The following is a 25,285-nucleotide window of genomic DNA, read 5'->3' as shown; positions in this document are numbered from 1 at the left end:
TCATTTACACCCCTATATCCTTCGATCATAGTAAGATATCTCGTATAGGGTAGTCCATATTCACGAGTATATGTTTTGTTATAATATCCATAATCTTCTCATGTTCAAGTTGTGGGTTTGGATGAAATTTAAGAGAAACAATTAAGATTTCATGAGATGACTCAAAAGGATTAGGATTAAATTCAAAACGATTCAAAGGACTTGAAAATGAGTTTGCTGACCATTAAATTCTTAAAAGAATCAGATTGGCACGGCATTTAACTAAACAATTCAGATGGATAAAAGTAGATTTTTTTTTCTTCACCTAAAATGTTGTTTCTAGCATTGTTTATTTGAATCGATCAGTGACCCGAATCAACTTAATGATTTGCTGGATGATTTGCATATTGAATTTTAACTTTAATTAGATGGCTTCAAAGGATTCTAGTAGATGGACTGAGAGTTGAATTTTGACTTTAATTAAATGAGCAAAGAATAGGAAGGATTAGGGATGGCTCGAAAGGGGTCTGTAGTGACTGAATTGGACCTGAGTAGTGACTTTTGACTTGAATTGGGTGAGTCAACTTGATGAGTAAGATCCAATTTGCATTAAGTGAGTCAAAGGATGTGGATAGAGTTTTGGTTTGATCAATTATCAAAAAAGACTCGAGTTTGAGTTTGCTCGGACAATTCAAAAGGATTCCAGAAAATTAGTTCCATCTCTTCAAAGAGATCTAGGTAGGATTTGTGGTCATTTAATAGACTCCCTTAAAGAGACAAGTTGAACGTTGAAGAGATAAGTTGATGGATGAACGGTTTATCTATAGTTTCCTTTTACTAATAAAGAGGAAAGATGAATATCTCAAGATAAATTTTAGCATCCATCTTTTGTAACTCATTACTCGAAATTATATGGAAAGAACTTTATAAATATCTTAATTCTTTAATTTGCTACGCATTACAATCATAATCACATGCAACAATGAACTAAAGCTTCATGATCAAGTGATTTTAAATAAGGAAGATAATATAACATGGTCCAAAAACACTACCAAAAAGTAATTCAAATAAGGGAGAGTAAACAATTATACGGATCTTTGATCAAAAAAAAAAAAACTATGTAGACATCTCGAAATATCCAGGACATTTTTTTTTAAAAGAACAAAAAAAAACTTATAACAAATAGTTTAGCAAATTAACTTTCAAATGTCCCTCTCCGAGTCACTAAATAGCCATTCGGATGTCTCACTATAGAAGAAAAGAGATATTAAGTTACATAAAAGCTAACAAAGAAATTATTCGGTTGAGGATTTCGACTTGCGATGCCTTTTTATTATCATTACAAGAGCAGCTTTTGCATCATCCAGAGTTTGAATTTCACGTTCAGCCTCGAAGGATATCCTTCGAATGCTAAACTGCAAGATGAAGTCCCAAGTAAACCGTTCAATATCAACAAGACCAATATTATGTTGAAACATATCCAAATGCCTAACATGCCTGAAACAATGATGGAAGAAACCAAAAAAATCAAAAAATAAATGCGCCCAAAAAAAGAAAAACAATAGTAGCAACATTGCTGTCACTTGGCATAACTGAGCGTCTAATGTAGGGTTTAACTATATGGTTAGTGAACGATATTAAATTGGCCTAAATCTTTTTTTTTTTCATTTTAAAATTTGCTCTATTCAAATCCATCTACTAGATATACTCAATGGCAAGTAGCAAGTTGCTGACTTTGCTACTAAGCATTCGTGGGTTGTCCATGGTAGTATGTCCGTTTGAGATGATAACATGATGTTGATGAGGCGATTGACCAAGATTATAATGCCAACGTGGATGCTGTGTATCATTACGTGCTACTGAGTACATACGACAAATGGACCTAACTGGAACAATTTTTTAGAGTCGGCAATTACACAGAAACATAATTGAAATGTAGGTGATGATTAAAATCAGGTTGTATGATTACCTCAGTTAATAGATAAATCAGTGGAACATGAGGATTTATTAGTAGAACAGATGAAATGTGTTTCAATAATATGAAAAGCTGCAACAGACGTGAAAGTTAGATTTACTATCAATAAGTCAGTGACAATTGATGAAAATTTCATTAATAACAAAAAAAATTATTGATAGAAATGGAGATGACCTGTACGAGTTATTTGTGATTGGTGTGTGCTCATTAGGTTTAAACATAACAATTAATAAGACTGGTACCATCCATCATATTCCATGGACCAGAGTTTTCATCGATGTGTACATATTTGGTGAAAGAGAGAGAAGCAGCAAGAGAAATGATAGTTGGATCTATTATTCAACTGGTCAGTAATAATTGATAAAAATATCATTAACAACATAATGAGGTTACTGACAAAGATGCATATCAAATATCTTGTGCAGCTATAAAAGATGATAAAATAAGAGAGAATAAGTTAAAATGACAAATATGTTCGAGTTGAAGTTGTAAGGAGTGAAGGAAGATCGAAGATTCAAGAGCTCTAGATGACATAAACATGTCCAAAGACGACTAATATTTTTTAAGTTTGACCTGAATCAATTAGAGCTGAAGGTGTAAGAGATAAAGGAAGATCAAAAGATTTTTTAAAAAACATAATTAGCAGTGATTCAATAGATTTTAATATCATTTGTGTTTGATTTTGACCAGATTGAGAATTTTGGTGCACAATTATAAAAAATCGAAGGAATGGTAATTGCTCATGAAACAACGAAAAGACTTGTAAGAAAGCACACATAATTTTCACTTTCTTTTCAGTGATAACTCATACCTGTGCGCCTTGTCGAACCCGAACATCAGTGCCTTTACTATCTACAGATATGAAGGCAGCATCATCTATCTCAACTTTTGTTGATAAGATATCTTTAAGTTTCTTCGAAAACATTGCATTAAGTTCCTAGCATGGCATGTTAAGATGAGATGTTTAGAAGAGACCATTTCACCCTACAAAAATAATATTGAAAATGGAAACAAAACATAAGCAAGAGTATGAAGCCTACCTTCAAATTTTGTTCTCCACTCTCAGCAGCAATCTTATCGGGTTTCATGGTCTCATATTCCTTCACATCCACCCACGCAACAGTTCCAAATCCTCCAATAAAATATATGTCACTGAACAATGTTGAAAACTATATTAGTCATTATATAGCAGGATACATGCTTTATTCTATATTATATTGCTAGGAAAAATATTAACTCATACAATAAACAAAACAATCATAAAGAAATGAGCAACAAAGTTATGAGAACACATTTCATAAGAATCTGTCAATCTCTACACCTTCTTAGATGGCAAAAAGGTTAGCCACTATGAATTAAAAACAACTTCAGAATAAAATCTGGAAATAGGAACTTCAAAAAATTTAGGCAAAGTATTTGGAGACATGAGAACATAACTTCGGTCATACTGCATATCGTAAATACCTTTAATTGGAATTGAACTGGTAAAAAATTGGCAAATACTTCTGTACTTATACGAGCTAAGTTATAAAAAAGCTTGTGTGTGGCAGAGATCAGTTCCCGACTATGCATGTTACAGTGTGGGTGTTAACACAGAGAAGGGACCTGTTTAGTTGGAGAATCTAATGGTTGTACTAAAAATTCATCTAGAAAAATAGAGTCAGACTAGAGGCTGTTGCCGACTATCACACAGATGTCCAGTTAACAATGCATACAGTAAAGAGAGTCTTGTGTGATTGTTGTGTTCTGTTTAGGCTAAAAGAAAATTTGTTGCCATACTATATAGAATGAAGTGTTGAATTGCTAGGGAATCACATGTACAAAAGGAGGTTAAGATGGACGTGTAGAGTACAAGAAAGAATAAAAAAATAATAATTGACAACAATTAGATGTAGATTCAATAGATGATAAAATGTGAGGAGCCAAGAATTTCATATTGGGGGTGAATGGGTGGGTCGTGTCGTTGCCCCTCCCATTCCTATCTCTGGTTTAGATGGTACAAACACATTCACAGACAGTTAACTAATATTATAGTTAGAAGAGTTGAATTTATTAAATTAGACTGTGCAAGGGGTAGAGTGAGAACAAAGAAAACATTATTCAATTAATTAAAAATAATGATTAGTATGAATATTATTAGTGATAAGTAAAATGGATTCTTCAAGTTTGAAGTTTACCAAAAAAACACAATCTCATAATGTTGAAAATTTTCTAAAATGATACACACACAACAAATGCTATAAGTTTCACTAGTAACCTCAAGATTTCAATTGGTAGGTGATTTTATACACAATTCAATTAAGTTTGTTGGATTCATGCAAGAAAGGTGAGGAAACTAGGATTGGAATGTAGGTTCATAAGATTCATCCCGGTTTTGATCTCATGAGATTTGGGCCAACTAAGTTGAGTGGTAAGATCATAAGATCCTACCGTATGAACCACAATACTAATGACTATGCTATTAGAGAATTATTTAAAATTGCTAAATGAAAAAATGTACCAATATCAGAAGGAAATCCCGAAATTTATGATCTAATTTTGCAGTCCATTCCCACAACCATGTAGGCCTAATTGTTGGATCACATAAAATATAAAGATATCTTAACAAAAGTTATAAATAAATTTTGAGAATATGGTTAAAAAACTAGATTCTTCTAGAATATTTTAAAAATGAAACAGCCGATCAACTCTCATATAATAGAAAATCAACTTTAGGTACAAATAGATAATTCCTAAGCTACTCATATAATAGGTATTTTACTCAGGAGAAAGTACAAAAGGGAGACAAATGTTAAACTTATGTGTAACTGTAAAGTATAAACACAGATCTCATGCTGAACTGACAGTAATGGAAGGGGAAAGTAGATGATCTAGATTTTCATGGAAGTTGTTGACTGAATAATTGGAAACTCAAAACATCTCACTCTTTGGTGTTTAAGGTTGAAGACAAGAATGGCAACCTACATTAGATGGACTAGTCAATGCAAGACAGAAAAAGATGGATCTGGCAATTGAACTCGGTAATTAAAGGAAGGGATGAATAGTTAGAAGGAAACATTTCTTTATTGATGCCAAGAGGAGATAAACACACAATGAAGTAAGGATTAGTAATTCAGTAATTCAGTTGATCACAGGCAATCCCAGTTTACTACAAAAAGAGGATAACGCTGAGTTCAATCTAGTTCCACTTGCATCTGGTTATGACCAGGTTAAAATTATCCTTTTTTTCATTTTATAGATACCAAGCTGGAGATGCATCCAGTTCCCGGTTCAGTCAATTCAATTCACTGGGCTTTGAACAAAAGCATAATGCTGATAAAAGTCAAGGAATTTTATTTATTAGTTTTATGTTGGAAATTAAAATTATATTAACATATTGTACAACCCTACTTATAGATGATACCACGTCTTGAAATAAGAAAAGAGTTTAAAAAAGGGAAAAATCAGCAACGACTAAAACAGAATATATATATATGGCTATTACACTCATTATGTTGGGTTGTAGACATTGATTAAGCCTAGTTTGAAGTTTAAATCTTTAAAGTTCTTCCTTAGTAGAGCCATAGTAAGGATATCTATTGTCCAAACACTAGTTAGTGAATGCAATAACTTGATTATTTCTTCTTCTATCTTTCCCTATATGAAGTGGTGATCAATCTCCACATGTATATTTTATCATGATGCACTAGGTTCTTTGCAATATTGATAGCAAAACATCTACATAAGTTCTTTAACAATGATCCTTAACCCCTTAATAGTCTTTGTAACCACATCCTTTCACACCATACATCAATGCTCTAAATTTGACATCTGCATTGCTTCTTGACACTACATCATTTAACTTAATGCTTTTGTGATTTCCCAAAATATAAGACTTTTCACAATGTTAGTTTTAAATATGCCAAGATTCTATAGACTGCCTTTATGTGCTCTTCATTGGATTCTTCATGAATTGACTCACTGTAATATCTGAGTAGCCAATTTCAGGTCTTGTATGTGATAAGTATATAGTTTTCCCACAAGCCTTTAATATCTGCCTTTATGAACTGGTGCACAATCCTCTTTGGTTCCTAGTTTGATTGTTGAGTTCATGGGAGTGTCTACTGACTTGTATTTGAGCATTCATGTTTATTTCAGAAGGTCCAAAGCATATTTTCGTTGAGAGACTGAGATTCCTGTGTTTGACTGTCCATTCCACAAAAAATACATGAGGCTTTCCAAATCTTTAATTTTGAATTCTTTGACTAATAGACTCTTGAGTGTGTTTATCTCAAGAATATGATGTCCTCTTAGACTAATATCATCCACATATACAATAAGAATAGCAATTCTCCCTTGAGTTGAACATGTAATAAAGAGGCTGTGATATGTGTGACATTGTAGATAACCATACTACTAATACTTATTACTCTAGTAAATTGTCAAACCAAACTCTTGGGAATTATTTGAATTTGTACAATGATTGTTTCAATCTACAATTTTGTTGATTGTGGCTTGTATATTTCTTCCGCCTAGTCTCCATTGAGAAAAACGTTCTTGACATCTAATCGATGAAGTGAAGAGTCTAGATTTGTAGCCAGAGATAGGAAAACTTTTACTGTACTAATTTGGCTATAGGAGTGAAAGTTTCTTCGTAATTGATTCCATAGGATTGTGTGACAATAGAAGAGAAGGAGGCTAGTGTTAGTAGACATGTAATGCTTGAGACAAGAGAGACAATTAGGGTTTGGAGAAATAGTTAGAATTTGGAGATATGGATACAGTTTAGAGAGACAACTAGAGTTGGCTCCGATATCATTTTGGAAATTAAAATTTTATTAACTTATAAAAATCATATTATACAACCCTACTTATAGATAATACTAATCTAGAAAATAAAGAATATATATATATATATATATATATATATATATATATAAATAGAGAGAGAGAGAGAGAGAGAGAGAGAATTGGGTAATAACTATCCATATCCTTAAAGATCTTCTAAGAGACTACTTAACTAATTAACAACTATAGGTACACAAGGAAGTAAGGATATCCTATATTTCACCAAAAAAACAACTAGTTTTCTCGGTGATCATTTGAAGTTCTAACAGAGTATAGGTAGGACATTTAGCCACATGGGTTATTTTGCTAAATTGCATGATCCAAATTGTTTGAATGATGAATTAGTTTTTGAGTTCATTTCCTTGACTACTAGTGTTTACCTAGAAGGGAGGAAATGGGAGAAAACAAAGCAGATTAATTTGGAAAGCAAACACAGGAATTATATATCAATTTCCTTCCACCCATCTTGTTTTATTTGACAGAACTGAAAGGGAAAAAGTAAATATTGTCTTTATTAGGGACAATTTTTCCCTCTATTTCCACTTGATATGAAAATAAATGAAATTGAAAAGAATTTAAAAAAAAATTCTTCCTCTTCTGCCTCTTCATTCCAAGTAAATGGAAGAAAATGACAAACTTCATCTCTTTTGCTTCCTATTTCCAAGTAAACACACCATATGGGTGCTTGATGCATTGGGCTGCAATTACTACATTTTATCAACTAAATTATTTTATCAAACAGATAGCTGTCTCTTCCGTTGAAGTAACTCACTTCTAAGAATATAAGAGTCTATCCAAGCACAACAAAGTAGGCTTTGTTGTTTTTAAAAGTGGAGGACCATTTGCATATTTGCATGCAGTGCTACTATAGGGCCTTGATATGCACTCCATAAATTGAAATCATACCGCATGTTAATTTAAAAACCATGGTGTAGGAAAATAAGGAGAGATGTAAGAATTTCTTAAATCACTAATCCCCTATCTTTCCTTACTCTATCTTTGTTCTATTGATCCTACTTTTCTTAATATTACTGCATATTTCTAATTTTCAACTAGAAGTATCATAGCATCCAACTATACCATGTCTAAACAAACAAAAAACTGCCTATTTTGAAGTTCAATATGTTGCTGCACAACTACAAAAAACAAATAGTAGATCGACCACTATCTTTGATCTACTCAGTGGAAAATCAAATTAATACTGTGGAAATAAATTGATGGCTTACCTAATGTTTTGCATCCTGTAATAGTAGAAGTTGCTCCATTGCTGGGATGCCCATTGTAGGTGTTTTGCAGCAAATTGTTGGCGAGCCCATTCCTAGAAAATCCACTGCTTATAAAGAACATTGATTGCTAGGTAATCTTTTTCATTGATCAGATAAGAATTTATATTATTATACAAATATCCAGTAAAACATCAACAGAAATACCAAAAATGTAAATATGCTCAGCATTCAGCAACAATTAGAAAGCGAATTTCTACTAGCAAATGAACATACAATTTGCCCAAGAAGAACATAATAATTAATATTATAACACAAGTATTCTCTACTTACAGATGTGGTACTTATAATGTAATAGTAGGAAGCTATTTGAGGCCTTGCAAGTGCTTTGTCAAACAAAAGCAATTAATGGAGTTAACATTGTGTGTATAAATTTTCTTCTAGTGTCATGGTACTCCAGACCATATCCATATGGACAAGTGAGCTGATTGCTAGTGCATATGCCGAGGGTGGATTGCCTCCTAACTAATCAATTTGGGATAGAATGGACTCCCATCTATTCACCACATGGTATTGAGAGCATGCCGATAGCTATTCATAATTTGGATGAGTGGTGTACTGAACCGGGGTGCTTCACACTCATACTACCACATGTACAATTAAATCATTCATGAAGTGCTTATTTCGCTTTCCTAACCCCATCGATATAATATTTTTTTTATCATTAAGACAGGTATATTTCAACATAACAATGATATATTGAATAAATGAGATGTAAATGCATAATTAATTTTCTATATGTTTTAGCAGTGCTATCTTTGTTTTACTTAAAGTGTTCCCAAGTGCGCTTCTACAAAAAGTTGAAGGTTATAAACATTGTTGTATCAAAAGAAATTTTGAGAAGCAAATTATCAAACACTAAACAAGTACCACACAATCCGCTTTAGCACAAAGTACATCTCATAAATGCACTTTTTGGAATACAAATGCAATGTCAAACTTTGCCTAAGTCACTTAAGGCATGCACATAATGTAGATTAGGGCTGCAAACGAGTCAAGCCGCTCGTGAGCCGCTCGGTCAAAGCTTGGCTCGAGCTTGATTTTGACCGAGCTCGAGCCGGCTCGTTTAGTATTCGAGCCGAGTTCAAGCTGAAATAATACTGGCTCGATGGCTTGTCAAGCTTTTTCGAGCCAGGCTATATATATAATATATGATTTTTATTTATTCATGTAACTATTAATAAGTTTAGTGCCATTACATGATTAACAATAAGTACCGGGTAAAACTGTAAATTTTAAAACCTAAATTCAATTCTTAAATTCTAATTTCTAAATTCCTAAATATCAGATTTTAGCTACAACCCTAATTTCAACGCTCAAGCCTCAAGCCTGTCAACTTTCCCAGTTTCCCTTCGTCGCCGCCTTCTCAACTTTCCCTTCGTCACCGCCTTCTCAACCTCTCAACTTTCCCTTCGTCTCCGCCTTCTCAACTTTCCCTTCGTCGCCGCCTTCTCAACCTCTCAACTTTCCCTTCGTCGCCGCCTTCTCAGCTTTCCCTTCGTCGCCGCCTTCTCAACCATTGCCGCCTACTCAGCAATCACCGCCGTTCCTACTCAACAGTCGCCGCCGTGCCTACTCAGCGTCTCAGCGCACCCTCAGTCAGGAACAAACCTCTTGCGTGCATTTTTTTTTTTGGTGAGTTTTCGGAAAACACTGTGTTCTATGCGTTTCTTATTTCTTCCTTTTTCTTGATGCTATAAATGCACAAAATTGGTCATTCAAAAGATCCACAGTCCACAAACCTCTTCCTTTTTCTATGCGTTTTTTTTTTAGTGCTATGATTATCATTGTCTCATATGTCATCAAGTCATTGCTGTGAGGACGAGAAGCTAATATTATTGGTTGATCTCACAAATACATGGCATCTTTTCATGTGTTTTTAATATCTTTGTCTAGTTCAACTTGATGTTTAGCATGTTGGGTAAATTTGTTGTGCTTGTGTTGTCCTTGTGGTTTCTTTTGTTTAACCATTGAAAACACTTGGCTTTATATTTCTACTTCTCACTTATCATCCACTTCTATCTGTTCTGCAGGAACATCTTTCAAGCGACGATTTTGCATTTGTCTTCTGCTTGAAGGTCTTCTTCTTATTCATGGATTTTCATTACTTAGATTCCCATTATTTGACTTGCTCTGTTGTGATTTTATCTTTTGCTTGTGTGCCTGTTTTGTAATACTTGAAATTATCACTCATCCTTTTGTCTATGTAGCATGATTTCAAATGCCTTATTTGGCTTCCTCATAAGCCCCTTCCATTTTGGTGTTGGACATCAACTCTGCATTTTGATACCTAACAGCCTGACTGACCATATGTAAAGTTTTTTAAAACAGACGTATTGGTGTAGATCTACAGTGGATTCTAATATCCAAGTTTTAACTTTTAAGTAACTTAGTAAATTGCTACATCCAGTTAATCCAGCATAAATATTTGTAATGTTTTGGGAACTAATTTGGTGTTTTTATGTTTGATATTGTGTATGTGTTTTCTCACATTCTTCTGCTTAACTTAAAAGTAAGGTATGAATGTGTACAATTATGTATGGTCTGTTTTCTCCTATGTTCTGTTATCTGCAGCATTTGTTATCATTAAGGTTAATTAAATGTGCATGATTTAAACATACATTTTCTGCATGCAAAGTCTGGTTGGTGAGCACTATGATCTAAAAACTTGAGCCATTAAGAAAGAGTATATTCTTCTCTTAAGTCTTAACAATAGTAAAATTCATACTTTTAGTCTGTCCTCATTCATCATTTATATTCTCTCGACTTTATTTTTTTTTCTTCTGAGTTTTTTATAATTTATTTGGCAGTTTTTTATCTCTTGATCAGTTATGTCTATAGAAGGGTCATCTATTCCACTTACCATAAATAGTGTCATAGCTGAAAGTAATGAGGTTAATCTTGAGATCAACAAGGAAATTGCCACAGCTGGTCAAGAAACACAAGAAAATGCTGCAACAAAAGAGGAAGAGGGATTCCAAACAAAGAAAAGGAAAAAAATTTCAGAAGTTTGGAATGATTTTGACACAGTGGATAGATCAAAGAAAGCAAAATGTAAACATTGTCAATCTATTTTTACATTGGGTAAATCAGGGGCCACATCAAGTCTTTTGAGACATAGATTAAATTGTGTGAAGAGAAAAATTAATTTACGAGCAGCTGAACAACAATCAAAGTTGAGTTTTTTGCCTACTGATTCAGCTTCGCCATCCATTCTGACTGTGCATTCTGGAAAATTTGACATGGAACAAATGAGGGAGGCAGCTGCTCATTGGATCATGATGCATGAACACCCATTCACCATTCTTGATGAAGAGGGGTTCAATTTAATGATGAGGCGTGGAATGCCGGAATGGCAAAAAATTAGTAGGACGACATGCCGAACAGATTGTATGAAAATTTATGAGATTGAGAAAAAGAAGTTGAAGAAGAGTCTTGAGTGTGTTGATAAAATAAGTTTGACAACAGATTGTTGGAAGTCAAAGACTCAAAAGATTGAATACATGGTTGTCACTGGGCATTGGATTGATTCTTGTTGGAATTTACAAAAGCGAGTTTTAAGTTTCATTAACATTCCACCACCAAGGGGAGGTCTTCAAATTTCTGATGCCATTTTCAAGTGTATGAAAGAGTGGGGCATTGAAAACAAGGTTTTCACTATTACAGTTGATAATGCTTCAAGTAATGATTTGGCTATTCGATATATGAAAGATACCATTCAAAAGTCAAGAACATTGGCATGTGAAGGAAATTTATTTCATGTTCGTTGTTGTGCACATATCTTGAACTTGTGCGTTCAAGATGGATTGAGGGAGATTGAAGATATTATTGGTAATATAAGGGAAAGTGTAGAATATGTAAATCGTTCAGAGGCAAGATGTGTGCAATTTGCAGAGTGTGTGCAACAACTACAGTTGAAGGATAAATAATTGATTCGTGATTGCAAAACCAGGTGGAACTCGACTTTTGAGATGTTAAGTTGTGCACTCAAGTTCAAAGAAGCTTTTAAGATGTTCAAAGAACGTGATCCCTTTTATGGTTGCTGCCCTCAAGAAGGAGAATGGAATAAAGCTCAAAAGATTTGCTCACTGTTGGAGTCTTTTTGGACAGCCACACACATTATTTCAGGTAGTGAGTATCCTACTTCAAATTTATTTCTTCAAGAAGTTCAAAAAATAAAGTCAGCATTGGATATTTATGCACAACATGAAGATTTGTTTCTTAAGCAACTAGCTAGCAAAATGAAAGAAAAATTTGACAAGTATTGGGGTGATTGTAATTTATTGATGGCTATAGCTGCTGTGTTAGATCCAACCAAAAAAATGCTTGCGGTTGAATTTTGTTTTCCTAAACTTTATTCTGAATTGGATGCCTCTAAGCATATCTCAAAAGTTAAGGAGATAATTAATTCTCTTTATGAGGAGTATGTTGTTGAAGAAACTAATAAAGGAACACCTCATTTATCTGAGCCTGAGAGTTTTGGTTCTTCAAGTGCTAGAAGAAGTCAACAAAATTCTGTGTATAATTGGGATGATTTTGATGATTATTGTGCAAAAGTTGAAATTTCAGAGACTAAGAGATCTGAATTAGTAGATTATCTTGAAAAAGACCGTCTAAAGAAGAATGAGATTCCTAAAAAATTTTCGTGTTTAGAATGGTGGAGAATGAATAGAATGCAATATCCAATATTGTCAAAGATAGCAGCTGATATTTTAGCTATTCCAGTGAGTTCAGTGGCTTCAGAAGCAACATTTAGTGCAGGGACAAGAGTTATTGATTTTTATCGTTCATCTCTCTCTCCAGACACAGTGCAAACTCTACTGTGTGGGGGTGATGGGCTTCGACATATACATGGACTGAAAAAGAAGACTAAAGTAAGTTAAATTTCATTATTAGCTTTCTAAGTTGCATACTAATGTATTTAATCACTTATTGATCTGATTTTTACTTTTTCAGAAAGCTAAAACTTATCAAGAAATTGTTCTTCCAGTATCTACCTCTTAAAGTAAGTAAGATTTTAGTTCTTTGTTTAACATGTGTTTCCAGTGTAATTATTGTGCTATTACAGTTAAGCTTAATATCACTTACTATTGTTAAATGCAGATTGTGCTATTGCAGTTAAACTTAAGCTTAATATTACTTCATGTTATTGAATGCAGATTGCAGTATAGGTGGTATGATTGAGAATTTGAGATGGAGATGAAGATATTCATTGTTGCAGAAATTTAGTGTTTTGAGCAGTTTGGAACTTTGGATGATTTGAATTTGGAATATCATGTTTTTGGATTTGGTTAATTTTGTTGGAAATTTGAGATGAAGTTTGATATTTTGGCAACAAGAATAGTGTTTTATGAGATAATTGTGTTTTTGATTTATGTTTTTTATTATCTGAGACTAAGAATTTGAGATATGTGTTGTGAATTTGTGATGTTTGAACTTCAAGTAGTTTTCTTTTATCTCACGTGTTGTGAATTTGTGATGTTTGAACTTCAAGTAGTTTTCTTTTATCTCATAGATGAATAATTGATGTTTTGATGTTTAATTTTAGGGATTGAATTTGATCATTATTTATTTAAACTTGTTATTGTTTGATTTACAATATAAAAAAAATACTGTAAAATTGGCTTAGGTTATGACTCGAGCTGAGCTCGAGCTCGAAAGCTTGAATTTAATTCGAGCTTTTCGAGTCAAGCTCAAGCCTAGGATTAAATGATCGAGCCAAGCTCGAGCTTAAATTTATAAGATTGATCGAGCTCGAGCTCGAGCCGAGCTGATCTAAATCGAATCGAGCCGAGCTCGAGCCAAGGCTGGCTCGAGCTTGACTCGGCTCGTTTACAGCCCTAATGTAGATTCATGGTAGATATTAACAACATGAGAAAATTGTAATAATAAATAGAGAACTAATACAATAGAAGTAGGTAAGAAGATGCACACTTAACAGTCCATTATATTAACCCAAAGGTCCCAAGACCATAAATGGTTATGATGCCATCTCAAGTGTGGTGGAAAAATCATATTCATTGATGACAGAATTATGTATCCCTGTGGCTACATAAGTAAAAGTTTTAGGTGAAAGAGTCAAAGATCCCATTTGAGAATGAATAAACAATCAAAGCTAGGTCAAGTCTCAATAAATTAAGCCAGTGTAGCACACAAAGGTGTAAGAAAAGGTTAGTAATGAACAGTAATTCAACCACATACAGCTGTGTATTCAGATAATATGGTCAGAATACTGCACATGCAATCAATAGAACCCACAAGGATGTATAATCCTGATAAAATATAGGTAAGTGGTTGCAATTTATATGGACATCTAGAAAACATATTTAAATCATTAATCCTCAAAAGCTACCAAATCAAATCAGTGAAGTCAATGCATTCAGATTACAATTCCAATGTATGTATTTATTGTAAAAACTAAAAATGGATGCTTGATAATCATAACTTACCAAGCTTACATCATGGCATCCATTTATAGAAGTAACCAAAAGGATGGCTATAGATTTATGTCATTTGATTAGTTACCGATAATCCATGACAGAAATTTTACATATATAGAAATTATCATTTATTGGCTATGAATGTTAAGAGTGTTCCAACAATTTAGCAAATAAAAGGACTGCAATTGAATTCCATGTATCTACTAAAAACCTGTTGATCGGCTTCAAGTGGAAACACATCACCAAATATTGTAACACGGGCATTTGATAGTGAACTCCATCCCGGTATCTTCAATTGAAAAATGCATTCAGTCAGACAAAACAGCAGAAAAAAGTCAAAAAATTGATGATAATGTCAATAAAAGCTACACCTGTACAAGCAGAGAGCATCTTGAATCCTCCAGGAGATTCCTTGTGTGCATAGCTAGAGGAGAGAGTGAAAAAACTGGATCTGCACAGAAGCACAAAAATAACATTCTCTATAACTAAATGGTACAGTTAGATGAAGAGATAAGGTATTAACTAAAAGTGATACTTACGCCCAAGTGAATCGACAATAAAATCAACCAATGAACCAGTAGGATAACCTATACGATGATGATGCATATGTGACATTATAGTGCATAGCTGACCAAACCTGGCCTATAGTTGAAACACAAAATAATGCATTAGAGATGGAAAATAAATAGATTTGGCAAAATTAAATTTATAATAAAACATAGGGCAAATAAAGGTAGGCTCCAATTAATTTATCTTGGCAAAATCACCTGCTCCATTAGGTTACGGACATCCAAAGAAGGCTGAGGTAAATTATGGGTGGAAGTTGCAGTTAGTACACCACCTAAAATTGGTGACCTGAAGAGTCCATCATTCTCAAATGTAGCAGGTGTTCCCGTCTCCAGCTCTTTGCTCGTGAAACTCTGGTAACCACCATTTGGTAACTCGCTCTGAAAAGGATGAGAGAGAGAAACATGTAACCAAATAGAGTTTGTTCAAGGGAACAAGGCAGCATTTTATATTTGGTAAACAGCACAAAATCCATTCAAGGACAACTGGACAAAGAAGGCAGGACCCGTATCAACAGATACAGGACACCACTACTAACGGATCAATGCTACAATCTAACCAAACCAAACCATATTCACAAACCAAAAAATTGGCTAAAGAGGTTGTTGCTTCCCATTTCTTTTTAAGAATTGACATACGTTTTATCATGATATTTCTTCAATTTCATTGTAAAATAATTTGTGTGCAGAACAACAAAACACATTCAGTAGGCAACAATCAACCGCCAAGTTGCTCTCATAAATTTGTATGCATCACTCTCATTCTTCCAAGTTCCAACCAAAAAAACATCTTCTTTTTTGGTAGTTAAACTGATAGGAAGGAGGAAAAAGAAACAGTACCTCCAGCAATAATGGTCCATCGTCGATCGAGAAATTCAACCCGTTCAACAGAGCCCCGTTTTCCTCCACGCTTCCTCCGGAGGCTTCAAGTGCAAAGGCCCTGCCTAGTCTTATTCTACGCTGCGAAGGACTCGAAAGCATCAAAGACGCTTCCTTTCGGCGCACTCCGCTGCAACAGGATCCAAAGGCTGGGAGTTTGACGAGGGCCGAACTAGAGTGCCTGCAAGTGAGGCAGGGATTAATCTTCCCGGAGAGGGCAGCCGAGCCGGAGAGAGATTCCATGGAGGAAACTCGAGGGAGAGAAGGAAGCCGGAGGAGCGCTGCAGAAACCCAAGAGACGATCGGAAGTGATCGAATTCGCTTTTATTTACCTCCTTGTTTGGCCTCTGCAAAGGCAAATTGGGCGGCTCAAAATGTAGATCTTTTTTTATTTAAAAAAAAAACCTAAATTGGAGTAGGGCACCAATTGTTCAAAACTACACCACCAATAATAAAATTTTTATTTTCTTTGGAAAATTTTCACAGTTGAACCTTATATGAAAAATATTTTCACTAAAAAAATATAAATTCTGTTACTATCAAAAAGTAATATCTTTTTTATTGAATATAAAGAGAATGAAAAAAAAAATTCTAATTTTTTAAAAAGAAATTTTGGAGAGAAGTAAACTAAGATAAAGTTATATTTCCTTATTCTAGCAAGTAAAAAACGTTCGATGGGTGCTAACATAAATTCCTTCTAAACGCATAGCTTCAATTTTGGATAATGTCTTTGCAAAGTAAGGGACTAATGGTTTGTTTGAATGAAAAAATATTGTTCTTCCTTCTATTTTTGGCTCACATGGAATGAAAGTAAATTTAAGATATAAAAGAAATATTTTTAACATGGGTGTTTTAAAACCATAATTCCCTTCTAATTATGTCCTTATATGGATTTAAATATCTTCCTTTGATTTAAAGTTCTCTAAATGTGTCTTGCTTATCACTAGACTAAATCATATTGGTAATAATAGTAATAATTTGATATAATTATATTTCCTAAATAGAGAAGGGAGAAAACTAATTAAAATTTTCATTCTTTGTTTCCCTCCATTTGGGAAAGGATGCTCCCAAGTAATCGAGCTTTCAAGTTAATTTCTTTTATAAATTTGATAGAGAATTTAAATTAGGTTTCACTTATGTTTATGTTATATATAGAGAAATTAAAGGGGTAGCAGCAAGATGATTTTGTGTTCCTGGCATGGTTCATTTGCATAATAAAATTTGGCACATCTATCCCCATTAGCAAATTACTGTAATAGACTGAGAAGTAAGCTATTATAATAAACTCTCCTTAGTAAAAAAAAATTAATTTAATAGTATATTTGATTTTAGTTAAAAAATTTAGAGAAGTATATTTTTTAATAGTGTCATCCCAGATATTTATAGAAATTTTTTCATTCGCAGTGTTTTAATCATAATATGTAGGACTAAAGATAATTATGTCGGTATATATTTTTAATATAAAATAATGTGTAAAAGAAAAAAAAATATTAATATTATTTTATTTTGAACTTCATCAAAATTAATTATTAGAGGATATTTTAAGATAGTAAACTATATAAAAGAAGAATAAATAAAAAATAAACAAAGAAAATACATAAATCAATTTTACATGGTTCAAAATCTAATTTCCTACTCTACTACCGTTATTGTTGTTCAATTTGAATATCTTCCAGAGGCAGATAAATCTCTTGTTCTTAAAAATAAAAAATAAAAAATAACATACAAGTTTTAAATAAAATAATAAAAAATAAGTTACCAAGGGATGACTTTTTTATGATTGTATGTCGCTCAAAATGGCCCATTAGTACGACGACACTTGTCCTAGAACCAATAAAAACTCATTTTAGATGTCGACCAAATTATCACCTTACACATTTATCAACCAATCTAGATAAGCTTAGTTGTTCGAATTTTATCTTCTTGTCACATCATCCGCGCGCTAACTGAGCATGTGGTTGACCAATTTACCATTCTGGTCTATCAACTCAGATAAATTTTGAAATTTGATTCTTATGGGTGACCACTCCCCTTGGCACATCAGGATTTGGTTTGATGGAAATATTTAGAACAACGTACATAGGAGCCTACCTTACAAAACTTGAAGACCAACATGATCCATTGTTGTTGGATGACTTAATGAGATTGAATTGGTTAGTTTGGGTTCATCAATCAATGACCAATCAACTCAATGCAGTATCAATGTTGGTCAATGTATCCTCTATGCACTAGTCATTGTCTGGACTAATAGTTCTCGTGATTTACCTTCTTCGTGTTAGCCTAGGGATGGGCGGGCAGAGGCGCTGAGGGCGAGCGAATCACCTTTTGCCACAATGTTGGTCAATGTATCGTCTCCTCGGATGGGTCTAGTGGCTAGCGTATGAGGTGTTGTCACAATGAGGTCTGGGGTTCGAATCTCAGTAAAACCGAGGTAAATACCTCCATTATATGCTAGTCACTATTCCAAAGGCTAGTAGCCGTCCGTGATTTACCTCCTCTGTATTGACCATGGGACGAGTTGGCGGGGGCGCTGGGGGCGAGCGTATTCGCCTTTTTACCACAAATGTTGGTCAATGTATCAATGTAGATCATTGTTATCTCGCAAAACGGAAGTATTTCATTAGTTATCAGGATAAATCGGGAAAGTGCACACGGCGACCAGTCCAAAAGCCTAGCATCCTTTGATTGCACTCTTTATTTGGAGAAAAAATTCATACAAATACGCTATAATTAAGGTTCGAACTACAAATATCTGGATGATAATATGAATATTCTGGATGATAATATGAATATTCTACTGTGGTACCAACCCTAGGGATACTTCAGTGGTTAGACATCTATAGTATGAATCCTAACTGTGGTTATTGTGATTTTTTTTTTTGTGAAATGACAAATCTAGATAAGTTATTCGGATAATCACACATATTTCTTGATTTACTCTATGAGTGGAATGTGAAGTTTTAAAATACAGGTAAATGTTCACCATATGTATCGTCAACCTAACCAATTATTTCTAATTTACTTGGACCAAGGGTCACTAGCTAACATCCTCAGTGTTGATCCCTGTCAAACACGAATCATATCGGTAAACACGAATCATATCGGTCAACAATCACTAACCAGTCAACGATAATTCGATATATGGTGATTCGACATTGGAATATTCGGCAACTTTGATTCAGTAATTTACCGTAATTAAAATTATTAATTCAAATTTAAGACCAAGAGAATAATTACAATTTCTCATAATAAAATTAATTTTTTAATAAGTTTATATATAACAGAATTTTTGGTTTTGAAAACTTATTTTAAATACTATAACTATTATGGAATTTAAAATTGTCAACTTTATCAAAATTGAGATTATAAATTTATCATCACAAAGGGAATCCTTAATCTAAAGCGTATGTAAATATATATGAAGACAATATTAGAATTGACAACTTTACGTGAGTAAAAGTTCGATCAAATTAAAGTTATGTTCGATTAATTCAGATTTTTTTTTAAAAAAAAAAATATTTGTTAATTCAGTTCCATCAAGAATGAATTCACTCAAACCGATTAAATTGAAAATGAAAATCAATTATTTCAAGTTTGATCAAATAAATAAATGTTTTATTTATTTGATTTATTTGATTTTTATTAAAAAAATTCAGTCGGTGGATTAATTTAAAAAATAATTTACTCTATTTAAATTTAATTAAATAATTTTCATTGGTTCAATTATTAATCGATTGGTCTAAACCTTTGAGACACATTAAATCAATCACTAATGGAATGCAAATGAATCTAACTCAGGTTTAAATTAAGATTTCAACTTATTTATATACACTATTTTATTTTATTTTTATTCATTATAAAAATTAAACAGAATAATTTACTCATACATATTTTAAAATACCTTATATGTTTTAAACACACTACAAGAAAACAGTAAGATAGCGACGAAATATTAGCGACGAAATAGTCATTTGTAGCAAAAATAGACTATTAGCGGCGGAACGTAATTTCGTCGCAAATTATAATATTAAAAAAATAATTTTTTTACAAGGTCATTATATTTGCGACGAAGTTAGCATAGTCGCCGCTAACAGTTTAGTATTAACGACGAATTATGTTAATCGCCGTTAATATGTAATTATTGTAAGTTGTTAATAAATAAGTATTAGCGACGAATCAGATAATTCGCGGCTAATCATATTTATTAGCGACAAAATTATAACAATTCGCCGCTAATCCTTATTATTTGCGGCAAAATCACAAATTAAAATATCGTCGCTAATACCTAACCTTATCCCCCGAATCGGCATTTCCCCAAATCGTGATATCTTCTTCTCCTCCACATCGCTATCCTCTTCTTCTACTCTGTGCGTTCTCTTCTCCTCCATGCTGTCTTCTTCTCCGCCCGCTTGCTGCTGCTTGTGCGCTCTCTTCTTCTCCTCCGACGCTAGGTTTTAGGGTTTGGCTTTGGGTGCGTGATCTCTTCGTCTCCTCCCACGCCGGTGACTTCCGCTCCGCTAGGAATCTTCTTTCCTGCTCCGCTCCAGTGACTTCTCCTCCTGCTCCGGCGCCGGTGACTTCTCAGCCGCCTTCTTCGAGCCCTCCGTAAGATCGAGGCTTTCTCTCCGTGTTTCCGCACTTGTAGGTGAGTGCCACTGGATTTTACTTTTCGTTCTCCCGTTGTTAGACTCGGTGATTCTGATGTTAGGATGTCCCTAGAGGGTGGTTCCTGATGGATTTATTTGTGTTGAGAAAGTTTGGATCGAAAGGTTGAGTTTGGGAGATGCCCTGGTGTTGTTTGGTTTGGGAGATTCTGGATGAGCTTGCCTCTGGTGTTCTAATTTGTTGTTTTCCTAAACAAAAAAAAAACAAATTTTATCTGAGATTTGTTTTCCTAAACTATTTGCACTACCTTCAAATAGTTGATCCTAGATCTGCATCTCTTACTCATGGGATTCTTGTTTTGTTTATGGCTGGCAGCGCTTGGTGTTCAAGGTATATCTATAGCATGTCTTTAACTTTACTCCCTACTACACTGGTGAAAATGGAACCCATAGCATTACAAGATCTTCTTTAGATTCACTGAATGACTAGAGTGACTATGTTCAAAAAAATATTTGTGAGCTTTTCCTCTAAGATAAAAATTGTTTGCTTCTCTTTTTGATTTTATAATCAAATAATGCATGATTTGAAGCTGATTGTTTGGTACAATTGTTAACTGACATTATGACTGCCCAATAAATATCTTTTTGTGTCCTTGCACTTGATACACCTATCCCATTAAAACCAAAGAATCAAATGCAACATTCAAATCTCCTACACCTCTAGTGCTTCTGCCTTATGATGCATCATTTATACTATATCTCCCATGTGCAGGAGTGTAAACAAAAAAGAAGACGATATTCCAGTTCCACCCCTGATTAAAAGTGCTGCTCTCGAGGGTATGCTTTTTAACAAATTTCCATTAACTCTGAATTTTCAATGTTCTAATGCTACAAGTTATCAAGGTTACTATATGTATCCAACATTAGTAATCATTTTTCTCATTATTAACACGTTTAAAAGCATATATAGTTTTATGCATGGAACTACACTTAATAATTTATTTCTTATTTAATCATTTTTGAACCAAATAAGTAAACATTTGGATGATAAAATTATCACACAATAAATATCTCATATTAAATCAATCAAAAACACTTAATCTAAAGCATATTTGAATATATATACAAAGACACAAAAGATTAGAATTGACAACTCTAGAGTAAATAAAAAGTTCCGATAAACCAAATTAATCAATTAAATATGAATTTAAAAGTTTTGTTCAATTAAATTTAGAAATTCAGTTTTTTTTAATAAATATCCATTAATTTAGATTATTCTGTTCGGTCCCGATTTTAAAAATCCGAATTCATTAAACCGAAAATGAAAATTGATTATTTTGATTTTAGACTAAATTAATTAATATTTTATTGATTCAATTTTTATTAAAAGTTAAATTCGTTCGATTAGTTAAAAAAAATCATTTAATTGTTTAAATTTAAACGATTTTATCGGTTTGGTTATTAACATTAAGCTTCACCTCTGTCTAAGTCTAAAAAAAAAATACTCATACACCTCTGTCTTACATAGGTTAATATTTTTACATGTTTTATAATACCATATATGCATGTTTTAAATGACTCAATAATTTAGTATTTCTTATTTAATCATTTTTATTGGCAAATAACATAAATAATATACAACAAATGCTCCATGAAATATTTCATGAGACTGTAACTTGTATTAAAAAAAAGAATGGAAAATTTGGTGTAATTATACAAACAAATTACAAATATACTCTCCATCTCTAATTACAAATCAACTTTTTAAACGGACCTGTTTCCTCCTGCTTCTATGGCATTGACATAAAATACAGAGGATAACCCTTCCTTTCAATAAGAAACTGTGCCTATTCCAATAGATTGGGACTTGGCTTCAGACACAATCTGCCACTCTTCATGTCCTAAGAAAAAAGATTAATACAGGCAAAGTAGATTTTAGATAGAATGTTGCAAATTGAGAAATAAATGAAGCATTAAAATTTTACTTGGCATGATTGTGCTGCAGCCACGATTCGATCTCATTAGTTGCTCCATGTTTTCCTCCCCTAACACCTTCAACCTGTTGAGTTCAAGCATCACCACATTTTTGAGATCAGGTCTGTCCTTCCTTCTTAGCTCTGCGCATTTGAGTGATAGCTTCGCAAGGCACAGAGCTTCCTCCACTGGCCAATCTTGAACTGCAGGATCCAGCATCTCTGCGAACGAGCCATTTTCGATCGAAAGCTCGACCTGGTGGGTCAGGCCCATGGGAGACCTCGCGGTGAGCAGCTGCAGCAGCAGCACGCCGAATGAGTACACGTCTGACTTGATCCCCAGCATGCCGGTCTGTTGGTACTCCGGGTCGATGTAACAGAATGTTCCTGCCGCCGATGTCATGTGATATTGGGTGACATTGTCTGCTACTGAAGGTGGAACCAAGCGAGCTAGCCCGACGTCGCCGATCTTGCTCACGTAGTTTTGATCGAGAAGTATGTTTGCGGGCTTAAGGTCTCTGTGCACCAGCGGCTCCGGCTTGTTCTGGTGCAGGAAGAGCAGTCCGGTGCCGATCTCCGCTGCAATTCGGAATCGATGCTGCCAGGGAATGGCCGGCGTGTTCCCTCTTCGGAACAGCCGGTCCTCCAGGCTCCCGTTGGCCATGTACTCGTACACGAGGCAACCGTACTCCGGACAGGCACCGAGGAGGAGCACCATGCAGGGATGCCGAATGCAGCTCAGTATTTCCACCTCCTGCTTAAACTGTGCCTGCCCCTGGGCAGCATCCGGCCGCAGCACCTTGACGGCCACCGAGGTGTGATCGAGATGGCATCGGTAGACGGGACCGTACCCACCTTCTCCGATTTTTCGCCTCTCCGCGAAGTAGTCCGTAGCTATCTCGATCTCTTCAATGCTGTAAATTCTACAACGCAGATAACTACTGTTTGCGAGAGTGCATGAGGCCGCGTTAGACTCTTCGAGTGCTTTCTTCTCTTCGCCGATTCTTCTTTTGGATTCCCGTTCCGCGATGCGGTTGGCTGCCGCAGCTGACTCGAGTGCGGCCATGTGCTTTGCTTGCTCTTTGATTGCATGAATCACAGAACCGTCTTCTGTTCTTGTTTGTGCCTCCAACTTCCATTGACGAATCTGCATTGCCTGCAACAAAAGACATGAGCCAATAGCAAGATTCTGGAGCTGGTCTTTGTTGAAAGATTAATCGATTACCTTCTTATTCGCAGCGAGTGCTTCGTTGGTCATGCAGTATCTTTGCTTCATGGTCTGCTTTAACTGTAATCTGAGCCTCTGCATCTCTGCTTTAATTTCTTCCTGAAAAATTCCAAAATACTTCAATGGATTTTACATTTTTACCTACATGATTCATCCTCTGGCGGAGATGGATACTCAATGCACGCACCGGTATATTAGGTGGGATTTCCTCGCCATCCAATGGTTCAGAATCCAAGAACTTGGAATCAAGATCTGATGCTTGTTGCGTGAAGAGTCGATCGATGCTCGCTCTGGAGCTGTTCGACGCTGAGTTGCTCGAATTGCTACTGTATCTCATCGTCTGGTGGCGCATTCCTCTGTTTGATTCTTGCTCTGCGGACGGTTTCCACGTTTCAGAATCAGCATGGCGGTGGTCTTCGAGATCGAGAAGAGAATTTGCTTGTCTTGGTGCAGGTCTGATGGCTTTTCTCGTGTAAGAAATCCTCCCTTTGGAGATCACGTACACAGTGCAGAAATCAGGCACGTGTTTGTGAATCATGGTACTTGTGTCTACGCTTCTAAATGATCTGAGACAAGAAGCGAGGACTGAAATAAGAACAAGCTAGCAGAGAATAAATCAGCCCTGAAGATCAAATACAATCATCACTCTTGTCCCCTCCCCTCAAGAGTGCATGCAGGAGGATGTTCAAATATAATCTATCATCACCTGATAAATCCACCTTTCGATGCTCCTAAAATTAGAATCTCAACTGCTGAACTTACGACAAAGTCCAGAATTGCCCTTGCAACGTCAGTATCCTCTAATATGATATCCTTGCAACTAATCTGTTGAATTTTATCATCAATCAACCAGGTGATGTAATGTTTCAGGAAGAGCAAGAGCTCACTCACATTCTTTCGTCTGCAGAAACATCGGTAAGGAACAAGAACGTCTCTGGCCGAAGGCACGGCATCTTCTTGATTAAAGCTAGTCGCTGCATAGCATGAATAACAAAGAGATCGATGATTAAATGCCTTAATTGAGATCTATTTGACTGAGTTGTCAACTCTGTTTGACTTACATGAATGTTTGGTTTTAACGTGGACCAGGAAGATGACCTGCCCCTTAGAGACGACATTATCCAAGGCCCACTTGAGAGCGATTTGGCTATTCTTATTCTTGTCGACGGCTACTGCGACCGTCTGAGCTCTGGCGCCCTCGATCATTGTTCTTATTAAATAATATAATGATCAGAGAGAAGAATGTTTTCCGGCAGGGAGAGCAAGAGAAGGCCAAGTATTCCCCTTACCCTTCCTCTTCTTTCTCCATTTATCTTGTGCTTCATCGTCTGCTCTTTCACCTTTTAAATGGATCAAGTGTTTGCTATTTTTTGCTTGATGGGACAAGCGGGGAGATAGGAAAAGGAAACAGTTTTTCAGGTTGACCTCTAGATCACACTTCTAATTTGTACCATAATTGTGAGGGATGTGACATTAAGAAAAGTTTAATCGCGTACTAAATTATCTCAGGAATGCAATATCAATAAAAGTG

At 34.8% G+C, this 25,285-nt stretch overlaps 2 protein-coding genes across 2 annotated transcripts; both read right to left on the bottom strand.

Annotated features, from left to right (window-relative positions):
- Positions 1-1,014: 1,014 nt before the first annotated feature.
- On the bottom strand, positions 1,015-16,318 carry LOC122055893. Its single transcript, XM_042617573.1, has 9 exons — positions 15,911-16,318; positions 15,272-15,451; positions 15,044-15,146; positions 14,876-14,955; positions 14,716-14,793; positions 8,008-8,099; positions 2,995-3,106; positions 2,766-2,891; positions 1,015-1,394 (listed from the first exon to the last, which is right to left on the bottom strand). The coding sequence occupies exons 1-9, from the start codon at positions 16,190-16,192 to the stop codon at positions 1,275-1,277; spliced, it is 1,173 nt and encodes a 390-aa protein (XP_042473507.1). The 5' UTR covers positions 16,193-16,318; the 3' UTR covers positions 1,015-1,274.
- A 6,065-nt stretch (positions 16,319-22,383) lies between these two features.
- On the bottom strand, positions 22,384-24,960 carry LOC122054676 (U-box domain-containing protein 51-like). Its single transcript, XM_042616116.1, has 7 exons — positions 24,816-24,960; positions 24,646-24,728; positions 24,461-24,579; positions 23,942-24,320; positions 23,752-23,871; positions 22,539-23,682; positions 22,384-22,454 (listed from the first exon to the last, which is right to left on the bottom strand). Exons 1-7 carry the CDS (start codon positions 24,958-24,960, stop codon positions 22,384-22,386), a joined length of 2,061 nt encoding a protein of 686 aa, XP_042472050.1.
- Between the last annotated feature and the right edge of the window lie 325 nt (positions 24,961-25,285).

The sequence above is a fragment of the Zingiber officinale genome, chromosome 3B (genome assembly GCF_018446385.1).
Source record: "Zingiber officinale cultivar Zhangliang chromosome 3B, Zo_v1.1, whole genome shotgun sequence".
Classification (NCBI taxonomy): Eukaryota; Viridiplantae; Streptophyta; class Magnoliopsida; order Zingiberales; family Zingiberaceae; genus Zingiber; species Zingiber officinale.
This window is presented reverse-complemented; position numbering and strand designations above follow the sequence as displayed.

Excerpts from the sequence above, each read along its gene's own strand:
- LOC122055893 (XM_042617573.1), bottom strand. The coding sequence starts at position 16,192 with ATGGAATCTCTCTCCGGCTCGGCTGCCCTCTCCGGGAAGATTAATCCC. Across the intron at positions 15,452-15,910 it reads ATGGACCATTATTGCTGGAG|AGCGAGTTACCAAATGGTGG; the intron begins GTACTGTTTCTT and ends CATCCTTTTCAG. Across the intron at positions 15,147-15,271 it reads TCCGTAACCTAATGGAGCAG|GCCAGGTTTGGTCAGCTATG; the intron begins GTGATTTTGCCA and ends TTTCAACTATAG.
- LOC122054676 (XM_042616116.1), bottom strand. The coding sequence starts at position 24,960 with ATGATCGAGGGCGCCAGAGCTCAGACGGTCGCAGTAGCCGTCGACAAG. Across the intron at positions 24,729-24,815 it reads CGTTAAAACCAAACATTCAT|CGACTAGCTTTAATCAAGAA; the intron begins GTAAGTCAAACA and ends CATGCTATGCAG. Across the intron at positions 24,580-24,645 it reads GTTTCTGCAGACGAAAGAAT|ATTAGTTGCAAGGATATCAT; the intron begins GTGAGTGAGCTC and ends AAAATTCAACAG.